Source organism: Montipora foliosa, chromosome 5 (genome assembly GCF_036669935.1).
Source record: "Montipora foliosa isolate CH-2021 chromosome 5, ASM3666993v2, whole genome shotgun sequence".
Taxonomy (NCBI): domain Eukaryota; kingdom Metazoa; phylum Cnidaria; class Anthozoa; order Scleractinia; family Acroporidae; genus Montipora; species Montipora foliosa.
The window spans coordinates 19,869,196-19,881,695 of record NC_090873.1 but is presented as its reverse complement, the minus strand read 5'-3'; the positions used below and the strand labels follow the sequence as shown (position 1 = coordinate 19,881,695).

Genomic DNA, 12,500 nt, shown 5'->3' with positions numbered 1-12,500 from the left:
ATTACATTTGCTGCCAGGCGAATTTTTTTATATGACACAGCGACTAGAGCTACGTACAATTAAGAACAAAATGCTGAATTTTGTTCGCGAAATTCAAAAAAAGGCTGAAGGACATATGTCCGATGGGCTTTTGACATACAAAATTACATACATCTTAAGAGGTTATACGGGTTGGGTAAAATAAATAAACGATTACTCGAGATTACAATGAAAAATGTTAAGTTAATTATTTTTTAGCGTTTCTCAAATTAAGAACCTGTCATCAACTAAAGTCTTTCTGGTGAGGTTTTTCCTCCCAAACTTGTTTCTCAACATGATTAATAACTTTGTAACAATGTAGGTAATAATACCAGCGAGAACAAAATCCTGAGCAAACGAATCAACAAAGGCAAACACGAGAAGATCAAACAGCATTAATGTCCATTCGTTGCCGTATAACAAAATGGAGTTGAAAGAACGACCGTTATCATTATAGAATATTGCTTTATCAGGGGGCGGAAGCTCTTTAAGTTCCATGTTTAAGATGTGTTCAAACAAAAGTTTATCCCTGACAAGATAATCCAAATCTCTCAGAGAATGATCGATAAACGCTGATAAGAAACGGTTAAGAGTGTTGTACGCAAGAATACGCTTCTCGACTGCAGCGGGAAGATTTGTTGTACGGCCATCTTGTCCTGGAGAAGATTAAAAAAAAAAAACCATTATCAAGAGTTAAGAACGTTGGCAGAAATGCTGCACCGAATTTGTGGTCGGGGGATTCATCAACATGCTAAAAAACCCCAGAAATCTCTCTTGGGTCGATCTGGATGGCACAGAAATTAAAAAAAAAAAGAAAAAAAAAAGAGTGACCACTATGTGAAAACGGCCCCCTTTATGACTGGGCAAATTCAGCATACAGATACCTGTATAATTCACTTGCAAAGTGGTTTTTTAATTTGCATATGCCCAAGTTCTTTGTGACATAGTAGTGTATTTTTGTTAATTATCTTTTAGCACCCTTTATTCAATGGAACCTTCAATATACCAGAGATAAACACAAACTGCAATTCCGTTCAATCTCTAATTGGAAGCTCACTTATACAAATGGCGTCGGTTCTTCAAAAGATGGATAGCGCTATCCACCGGATAAATCACTATCCAGGGGATAAACACTAGCAAAACCAATCGAATTATCCTGTAGAAAGCGCTATCCACCCTTCGAACAACTTGGGGCAGGTGATTATCAACATTGTGTATCATGTGTGATCGTACCCATGGAATTTGGTATGTTCCGTCTCTGTTGCTGCAACCCTTCTTGGAGCAATGGCCTTACAACATCCTCATATTGTTCGCGGAACCTTAATGGTATCTCAATTTCAAATGTCTGCAGTTCTGAATTAGGTTCCAGGCCTCGCTTTCCACACAGATCATCTTCTTCACGCTTGAGCTGTTCACTCATCTGCCACATGTTTGTGTCAGCACGTCCATGCACTGAACGCCCATGGATGTAGTAGCCATAGCGATTATTCTACCAACAAAAAATGCTGAGCATCAGTTTGGGTATGCTAGAAACAACCTCGTTCCCAGGGTCTCGTTGTCGATGAGGTGACGAGAATGCAGACCCTGGGAACGAGGTTGTGTTAGCAACAGAGCCTCACTTGATACCAGCTGATTGCTGGCTTTTCCCTTCCGAAACGACAGGGATTTCCCCAGCCTGCAAACGTATATATAGTTTACGTCATAGAAAGTGCTTTGTACGGGGTTTTATTCACGAGTTGTTTGTGTCAAAAACCCGAACGAGCGAGGGTTTTTGACACAAACAACGAGTGAATAAAACCCCGTACAAAGCACTTTCTGTGTCGTTAACTGTTTATTACACATAAGACGAGAATTTTCATTAAAATAGTTTTCTGAACGCAAATTAGAAACAAAAACTCACTAACAATAGAACCAAATGCAAATTTAATTTAATTCAATAACAAAGTACGACTTCCACGAGATGCACGAGTGATTGGCATGGAAACGCCTTTACGCTATTGTTGATTGGTTATACTTCCACATGTGAAATAGCTGTACGCCATTCTGATTGGCTGTATAAGCCTTTTCCACATGTGAAAATAAAGCGTATAGATTTGTACAAATGAGCTTTATGGAATAAAATTCTCATGTTATGTGTAATAAAACGTTGTATGAGACTTTGTGTGCACGTAAATAGTGACAAACAGAGTGCACACTCAGAAGTCACTGTTTCTGCCAACTACATTTCTGCTTTTTCCCCCCCACCTTTAAAGTTATTTAAATGTTAGAGATAGCTTTGGTGTTTTAAGTCTCTATCACCTAAAAAAAAAAAGACTTCTCTCAACAATTCTCTACAATTATCTAAAACTACCGGTAATTCTCTTGTTCGCGAAACTCTCTTCCTCCTGAGTTGTTATTTTAGAGGATCACAAACAGTGGAAAAAAACTACATGTTAGTTGATCTGTGACCGTGAAAGTAGGAAGAATGGGTTTAACAAGGTAGTACTGATCGAAAACGAAGACTGGAGACCAAAGACCCACTCGAAAAAACGTACAATAAGAATGTTTTAGTTCGCAGTTACCACATTTGGGTGATATTATGTTATTCCTCCTCCCTCCCTCTATTGGAAGGTTCTTGGCTTGAAACCTCACTCCCAAGGAAAACCACTGCCTTTTGTTACGCAATATTTACCTATCAGTGTAACTTAAAGACGATATCAATGGCCCACTCACATTTAATAGACAATCAACCTCATCTTAGGGAAATATACGGTCGATATAAATCGGACGACAGTCGGTCGATAGTCGTTCCCAGACGCATTTCGATCGAGTATCGGCCACATGTCGATGATATATTGGTCAACTTGTAGGTCGAATATCAGTCATTTGTCTGATATCGGTCACGTGTGTTAATTAAGCAGACGGGTCGTATGGCGATGACGACATCAGTTATTGCTATCATGCTTAGGAGGAAGGGGGGGGGAGGGGGGGGAGGGATTTTACTGTGAGACACAACTAATCTCTTTGAAGCGAACCGAAGAGCACTGGGAACATGGTTTAGGCGGACAATCTTCTCTTTTTCAGTTTTAAATTGTATCATCGCCGGTCGTCTAATTTTTAGCTGTTAAACGGGATCAATCGCAGAAAACTCGGCCCAGCCAGAGCAAGGGTGAAACTATTCCTCCCGTTGTCATGTCATGTTCCGCACTCGACCAATAACATAAAGCTGCACACATCTTCCCTTTTGAGTATTGGGTTTCTTTCTACCGATACTTGGTGAATTATCGGCGAAGTGTTGGCGAATTGTCGACAAGTTATCGGTGAAGTATCGCTGAACTAAAAGCCATGATAGGCCGACATAAATCTTCACCGATTCATCAACCGCCCATTTTCCGACTGTCGAGGCTTGATCAGACTAAACACAGGGCCACCCACCGACGGCTTTCCTTCAAGTGCTTTTAAACGCTGTTCCAAGCTCTTCGGAATGCTTTTAAAGCTTTGTAGTTTCATTTCAGGCTACGCTATAAAATTTTTATCTGTTCCGTTATTCTGGGGGAACTTTAATTTTTCTTTACTTCTCGAAAATGTTAGGTATTGTATCCTTTCCGTTCCCTTTCGGCTGGATCATAAAGGAAACGTTTCTACCGCCTAGTTATTGATGCATGCTTTTTTCCGTGTTCCAGTTAACAAGTTGTTTGTATTTCTTCTTCATTTCCTCACCATATATTATTAACTGGGACCGGGATGAAGAAATAAACTCAAAACACTGCTATCAGTATTGTGCTACTTACTGCAAGATATGAACCAAATTAGGGATTGGATAAGCCACATAAATCCTTATCAAAGTATTTTAGTCAAGAAAATAGACACATAAATTTCTGACGTTTTATCTTGGAGGCAATGAGACTGCTTAGATCTGCTTAGCACTAACTCTTCTACAATAACATTTGAACCAACGTAATTGTACGTTTTTTCGAGTGGGTCTTCGTTTTCGAGCAAGAGGGGGGGGGGGGGGGGGAACACAGTGTGACTCCCCCTTTGAAAAATCCTGGCTACGCCCCAGCGAGGTCTTCATTTTCGAGTGGGTCTTTGGTCTTCGGGTCTTCGATACTACCGATTTAACACCGTAGGGCCGATTTTACACGGTACGATTTTTGTCGCAGAGAAGCCAGACAAAATTCAGGACTTCATGCAACGGGGCTTGAACCCATGACCTCGCAATGCCGGTGTGAGGCTCTAGCCAACTGAGATACGAATCCACTCACGTTGGGATTTATTTTTCCAGGGTTCGCACAGATTTTTGGTTGCAAAATTAAAGACTTTTTCCAGACTTCTTCAAGAATTCAAGACTCTGTACGAACCCTGCTCTAACAGTAACTGCAAAATCCATGGTTTCACTAACCTCTAAAATAAAGATGCTCACGTTGCTCATTGCACACAAGTCGATGAAGTCACCAAGTGCATCCCCAAAGAAACGCTCATAAATGAATGCAAAGAAAAACCACTGCACAGCCTCAATGGACAAGAATACGATGCAAAGAACTGCGAATCGCAGGACTTGGCTGAAGTTGCCTATGTAATCAGTCTCAAAATTTGCAGTGTATCTGGTAAAGGGGTCGGTGGTAGCTAAATATTCAAATCCTACAACCTTTAAGAAGAACAGAACGAGAAAAACCTGCAACTCAGGGTTCGTTTTTCGAATTGTCTGGATTTCATTCCATTCATTAGCAATGAATAAAGTTCGCCAGATGCTGACAGGAGCATCAGTAGCCCCTGTCCCTCCACCCTGAGCAGGCTGATTGACTCTTCCCTGAGGACGCTCCCAATCAATAAAAAATATGTCAAAAAAGGTCTGTGTCAGCAACATGTGAACCACCTCAAGGAGCTTGAATGAGAAGGTAACGTAAAAGAGTGTGAGAAATAGCTTCTCCTGGCTCTCTGATGGGAGAAGAAGGGAAACTGTTTTTTGCTGCTTGAAGAAAACCAGCCATTGGAATGACATTCCAAATGCAATCCAGAAGAGCACTACGGAAAAGGTCCCAAAGCAAAATAGAATAAATTTTATAATAGTAAAACCATCAAATTCTAATTTGCCCTCTCGTCTTCGCCAAGAAGTCACCTTTACTAAAGCAAGAATTGCAGCAACAGCAGACAGACAACCAACAGCAATCTGCAAGATAAAAAATGTGCAATGTTAGGGGTTGCAAGAAAAAAAAGATACAATGACTGTACAAGGTTAACTTTCTAAGTCATAAACTGTACACCAAAACAAAACGTGCAAAATTTAATAAAATTTAGATTAAACAATAATTACATTTGTATGGTTATTATACCTAGACTTTCGCTCAACAAAACATGCACTGTGATTGGTTGATTCTTGGTCATGTGCCCCTGATCAAATTTAAATGTATCCAAACCGGGATACATTTGTTGCCCACTCTGGATGTTTTGCCGCGATTGTTGAAGGAAAAGTCTAAATATATAACAAAGCACTTAATGTCTGGTCCCTTAGAAACTAATTAGTTTTGTTTTGCCTCAAGTCCTGATGTTTCCCTTGACTTCATCTCACGAAACATCAGGACTCTCGGGAAAACAAAACTAACTGTTTCCCTCAGGACCATACATTAAGTGTATATTATATGATGCAAACACAGGAGGAAGACACTTTATTTGTTTTGTTTTCATCCTATTGTCAAAATTGTCAACTGAAGAAGTGACCACAATGAATAGAGAAGATAATTTCACAGTTTTGGAAAAAAAGACAACACAGGGGTCCAGAACTGTGCATTTTTTTGCATTCTCCCTTCACTTGAAATCTCTTAGAGATTGCTATTTGTCAGTATTGATTGCAGCTAAAGTTATATGGTTTAAATATTGTCCTGGTTCATATCAAAGTTAAATTGCCTTTTGCCTATACAAACCCACAAAGCAACCAAACCCTCCCCAGATATCAGATGACATGCCGAGGTGTAAACAACCACAACAAATCTCCAACTTGGCCTTCAAAAGACGGGAAGTACAGGCACCATGGAAAAAGTGTTTACTTTAATACAAAAACTCCACACAATTTATATATATTATATCATAATCTGAAACAATGGAAATCAAAATTCAGGGCTTGAAATTAACTTTTTTGCTCAGGTGCCAGCTGCCGACAAACAGGGAAAATTTGGTTGCCGGATCATAAATTTTGGTCGCCAACTTTGCTTGCAAGGAAAGGCATAATCATTAAATAGCATTAATGCCTGTGTTGCAAATGGAGGTTGGGTGCCCAAGGATCTGGGGACTGGTACCAACGACCCAAACCCAGGTCGGTGGAACACCCCAAAAGCCAGCCCTACCCGCAACCCAGCCACGAGCCCTGCCTGCCATGCTGAAAGGACCTCCGGGCTGGACAACCTGGAGCAATGGGTGCTCATGGCCACTAAGCCACGGCCCCCCAAGGGACCAGACCTGAGGCAATCAACTCCAGCTAAAAGAGACGTCAATGCACTACCTGCTAAACCAACTGACTGGACACCTGGGTCAGAACGCCAATAGGTGTGCCGATATACCGTTGGTAAGCATCACTCGACCACCGGCCTAAAGTCTTGATGGGGCGATGCGGAACTCCCCAAGGTGCGGCTGTAGTGGCCGCACCAATCCGGAAGCTGTGACCCGAGTAAGAACCATGATATCCCGCTGAGTGTAAAAAAGACTGCACCATGGATGACAGCTGCTGCAGAGTTAAGGGACGACCATCCGCAAAGAAAAACAGCGGCCCTGGAGACGGGCCCCGCAGAGCCAAGAAGTTACCAAGGGCTGCCACTGGGCAAAAATAATACTGTTACCATGGCCTACGTAGATGACACAGCCAAGGCGAAAGGGGTCAGTCTTAGAGCACTTAATGAGAACTTTCAAACAAGTAGGATCCACCAATGCATCAGCTTGTACGTCACTAACCGCTAGATGGATACTGGGGTCAAATGAAGAATTAGTGGTGAACTCGCCTGCACGCAAGAGACCAAAAAACCCCAGGCAACACACCCAGAGCATGACATGGTCATGGAACTTCATGTCTAAGGAAGCTGAATGATCTGAAGGAGATCAATCGTAATCGGGAGGCGAGTTGGAGGAGACGAACCCTGTACACACTTTATACCCCTCAATAAACGCTGCAGCTGTAGACAGTTGACCAGGGGATCAGGGAAACCATTTTCAATGTGAAGGGACCGCACTGTACTGAGGTATACCTCGATGGATGAGCAGTGAAGATTATTGACCAACAGTGATGCAAAACACACAAGTGTTCGTTCGTTGGCTGGCGTTCGTTTGTCGGCTGGCACAAGGGCCCCCTCTGGTCTCAAAAGGCCCTCCTGACGGCAGAACTCGGCATAGCAACACTGGGCGGATAAGTAAACCCGATGTGTAGATGGAGCGAGGCCCTGAGTGAGAAAAAACTGGCATCTTGCTGTCAGATAACTTGCAACGCTGTCAGGAGAGCTGGAGGAATTGGCGTTGGAGTTTCCATGGCTTGTGGGGCCAGGTGCCGAAAACGCTGCAACTGGAAACGAGAGAGAGAGAATCCGCAACAAGGTTAGCTTTTCCACAAACTGATGACGCTGTAAAAGAAAATGAATGGTGCACTGCCAACATCTCTGGAGGTACCTGACAACAATACAGCCACCACTGACTCGATATCACATAGGAACTCGAACCACCGCGAAGACCACTGAGAACCCCACAAATGAGCTGCCACAACAATCGGAAACAGCTCCTTATAAGCAATAGATAGAGGTTGTTGAGAAGCCGACTATGCACCAAAAAACCATTGGCTGTTGAAAATCGCTCCAAAGCCCAGGGAGCCTGTGGCATCTGACGAGACTTGGAAGTCAGGGAGAGGGACCTAAGCAGGCATCAACAAGAAACTAAGACCATCCAAACTCTGCTGAATCAATTCCCGCCACCAAGTCAGGTCCAGATGAAATGACTGGTTTAGCTGAATGGGGTGGTCATCACGCCTGAATGTACATAACAAGTTAATCATCTGGCGGAGAAATGTCCTCCCCTGAGGGGCAACCTTACAGACATAGTAGAGTTGACCAATAAGGGACTTCAACTTGCGACGTTTGCAGAAACGCTTAACTGACCATGTATCTAACAGAGAAATGATCCTATCTCTCTTCTCCACCGGCAACCGGGCCTGTAGTGTCGTTGAGTCCAGCTGAATGCCAAGGATGGATAGGCGTGTAGTGGGGTTCTCCAGCTTAGGTGGGTGAAGGGGGAGGCAGAGGATGGAGCACACCCGGATGCACGCCTGCAAGTTGTAGTGACAGACCGGAGAGGCTGGCGGACCCAATGTCATAAAATCATCCCAGTAATGATTAAAGAAATCAACCCCATAGTTTTGAGTCAGTATCCATTCGACCATGTCTGCAATGGAGGTAAAGATGTACGGAGCCGAGCGTAGTCCAAAGGGAGGAGCCATGTCCACGTAATATTTATCACGCCACTTCATGCCCAAGAGGGAACGATCCTGCGGGTGGATGGCCACATTGCGGTAGGCGCTCACCACATCAAACTTGCCAACAAGAGTTCCCCGGCCCCGAGCCATAATGCCATTGATAACAGAATCAACAGTGACATACTGAACTGAAAATAAAGGCTTGGGGATGCCGTCGTTGATGCTGTGACCCTCAGGAGATGAGAAGAATCAAACGCCATTGACCAGGTTGATTGTTCTTCGGGATAACCCCAACGTAGGAAGCTGCTGCCTGATCTCGGTAGTCATGCAACTCTGCTTGAAACTGGGACAACTGCAACGGGGAGACTAAATGTACACTACATACACAAGAAGTAACAGGGAAATATTCCCGCTCAAAAACGCCCCCCTTTGGTAGGGGAGAGGGCAACAAGACTGGGGTTGCGAAAGGGGCAGCTAACCTTGGGGTGATCCCCATCACATGAGCTGCAGACATGGCGGAAGTTATCCCAAGGTAGATTCCAACACGGTGTCAACATACACTGGTCACAAGAAACAAGGTAGCAAAGGGCAGTTTAGAAAAGCCTGAAGAGTGTTCTTCTCTAGAAAATTAAGACTGTGAAGTCTCTTAAGGTCAATGACAAAACATTTGTGAAAGCAATGATAATCAAAAGCTTTGGAGAGGAGATTACGCGTCCTGGGATCGTGATGTTTCAGAAAAACCTGCCAGTGAAAGGACACTGCACCTGCCCAATAGGGAAATCTGGTATTTGCTGTCATGTTATTGCTGTGTTAATGTTTTTAGAGTATTACTTTAAACACAACACTTGCCTACTGTCATTGACGGTTATGCAAAAATGTAGACGTGGCACAGGAAAGGGAAAATGTCTGGAATCGCTACAAGGGCCTCCCATATTCCTCTCAAACCGTTCAGAGGTACTAGGTCTACAAGGAAACCTTTGAAACGCAGTGCTGAAGAAAGTGCTGGGACAAGTAATGATATAGAAATTTAAGTAACTACTACAAGAGGGATGTAGATGAGATGTCCAGCAAAATTGCAAGTGGTGTGAACCAAGAACATCTTCAATTGTATTTTTACAAGACAATGAGAAAATATAACGTTAGATCTGGCCTTTCAATGCAGGTTCACTACAATAAGTCTTATCAAGCCAGAGCTGTATTTACAGATTGCAACTATTGCAAAAATGCTGAAGAGAAGTATGACAAGGAAATTCTCTGTTCAAAGTTTGCCAGCTCAGATAAAGAAGGGGACGGCCAGCAAAATGATAATCTAGTCACCACTCCTCTTCTCAGTGAGAATACTGAGGAGACACTCCAAAATGATGAGCACATTTTAATGAATGAAAAACGATAAGATGAAATCTTGCATCTGTTGGGATTGCTCCGAGGTACAAAGGAAACAAAAATAAAAGTAAAACTTCCCGATTACAGTAAACTAGAGCGATGTGGATTCAATTATGCCCCAGTGAAACAGGGATCTGAAGAATGGCATTCTCTGAAAGTGGGCATAGTGACTGCAAGTAAGCTTCCAAGGTTGTTGGGCTTTTGTGGTCACAAGGAGTTCAGTCAGGCTTGGTTCTGCATCCACAATAAGGTTGATGAAAGAAAGGTAGCACCCAAAAATTCAAGAACTTTTCCAGAGGAATTGAGTTTGAGGGAAGAGCGCTTCAGTTGTTTGAAGATCTTTCAGGTGTGTAAATGCTTTGCTGTATGCATGACTTGTACATCACTTACTCTGTGTTTATTTTGCTGCTTCATTCTTTCCACCAGAATGAATGGTTCATGTCGAAATTAATAATTGCGACATTACAGCCAAATTACTTAAAGTTAATTAATTAAATTAATAGAATGAAAATCACAGGCAAATTAAATTAATCCATCAATTTGTACTGATAATGATCAGATTCAAAGATGTTGAGGTAATAAAAGGTATGTGTATAATGAACAAAATAACTTGTTTCTGTTGCAGGTGCGCCAGTCTCATCTGGAGGTTTTTTCTATCACCCTATGGATAGAAGGTATGGGGCGAGTCCCGATGGAATAGGGCAGACCCTCTTGGTGGAAGTCAAAACCTCTCACATTCTACAGAGAATGTTTGGATGGTTTGCACTGTTGGCAATGTAACTTTCCTTGAGTCATACCATCCAGAACAGAACTGTGCAAACATTTTTTTCATTGAGCGTGGCAATCTTCCCCTAGATGTTTGCAAGACTGTTACTGACGCCATTTTGTTGAGGAAAGAGATAACAGAATGGCCCCATGAAGAGAACAAGTTTTTTAGGAAGCTTGGAGAGCATCTGGAAGCATGGCTTCTGATAGGATGCGGAAAAAAATTAAAGATTACACGGAAATTTTTGGCCATATTATGCGGAAACATGCGTTGATTATGCGGAAATTTAAACAAGTTATAAAACTAATAATTAGGCCTGTCCAATGTATTTACATGCTTACGGTAAATCCGTAATCGAAATTGCAACCAATACAATCGCATTTGCGACTGAATTTTTGCCCTTTGTGATTAAAATACATGGAGCTTTCACCGTTGAAATAAAAGGATTAGCAGTTGGGATTTTGCCACGACTTTTGGTAAAATAAATAAAGGGATAAAAAATTATTTTGTTTCTCGTCATCAATTTTGTTCCAATTTGGAGATAATGCAGCAAAATTGTAATACCTTTGGAGCGCGATCCATTCCCTCGATCTTATCAGTCATGTAATTTGCTGAAGTGTAACTGTTTCTTGTCCAATGGGAAGCATTGTAGGAACAAAAACTAGTGTCCAGGCTCATTGGCGAAAAAATGCCCGGAAACTGCTTACGATCTTTCTTACGAACTTTCATCTTGCGAACGAAATGGTGTGTTTTCTTCAATGTTCAGGAAAATAAGCGTTTCAAGACAGTCAATTTCTTTGGCTTTTATGTTTTTGAGGATGTTAAGGAGCTGCTTTATCACTAATGTCAGGTGTTTCTTCTGTTTTTTGCGGAAAATATCACAATTATGCGGAAGATGCGGATTTCAGTGAATTATGCGGCGGATCCCCATCGCCGCATCCTGTCAGATGCCATGTGGAAGGAAATGTTCCAACATTTGAAAATATAAGATCTCTGCGTTCCTGGGTGAATGCCATGACTAAAACTGTGAAACAAGTAGTTTTTGTCCGAGATGCAGATTGATAAAACAACATTATCTTCAAGAGTATCCCCACTTATTAGTGTAACCTCCGAAAAAAGTACTAGCTTCACAAATTTTTCTGGGCTTTGTTTTTTATCCGTTTTAAGCAGTATTAGTAATGGTACTTTTTCAGTAAGATATGTTATGATGAATATCATGCATTTCATTGTTTCTTTCACTGGAAGCATATAGTTTTCTTAAAAATGTTCTTTAATTAATTACTTTGGTCCAGCACTTGGTTAGATTTTATATGATTTGGGTGCCCCAAGCTTTCTGCACACTCATGTGTTAATTATCAACTATCAATATTTTTAAAGTTCTTCTGCTTGTCAATTTTAAATCTCCTTAACAGTTAAAACTTGACTTGGCTGTTACAGAAGATAGTTACCGGTACTATTTTGTATTACTGTTAGACTGTAACTCAATAAAGGAAGTTGCATGAGGGGCAGTATTGTTTACAAGGAGCTGTATAATGTCTTTGCTTCCTAAGTTTCACTTGGGCCAACTGGAGTTTTCAAAATATTTACAATGTGTGCAAATACCTTAAAGCAATACCTAAGAATATATATTCTCATCATTGGCCAGCAGCTGTTTAATATGGTCCAGTCCCTTATGCGGCCAATGTAGTTCTCTTTGTATATCCTTAAAGTGGCTATGCCAAAATTCCTACTCATGTCTGTCTGCATACTGGAGATCGAACTTCATTGGGGGTTGGTTGTGTAAAATGCCTCTCTTTAGGCAGAGTTCTGCAATATCAAAACCTTTGTCTGTAAGAACTAGTTTCCCTTTGTTAACCTTGTCTAGAACCCAACACTGCTCACTGAGTGATGTCTCAGTCTGATTTTGTCCCT

General features: G+C 41.8%; 1 protein-coding gene across 1 annotated transcript in view; it reads right to left on the bottom strand.

Moving 5' to 3' along the window:
* LOC138003736 (meckelin-like) overlaps positions 1–12,500 on the bottom strand; it is a 22,033-nt gene that overhangs the window by 1,792 nt on the left and 7,741 nt on the right. Inside the window, exons 2-4 of the mRNA XM_068849959.1 lie at positions 4,400–5,167; positions 1,252–1,507; positions 1–674 (exon numbers count right to left, since the gene is read on the bottom strand). The exon at positions 1–674 is cut by the window's left edge and continues 1,792 nt beyond it. Of these exons, the coding sequence (XP_068706060.1) occupies positions 244–674; positions 1,252–1,507; positions 4,400–5,167 (1,455 nt within the window). The 3' untranslated portion in view covers positions 1–243. The remainder of the gene's footprint in view (positions 675–1,251; positions 1,508–4,399; positions 5,168–12,500) is intronic.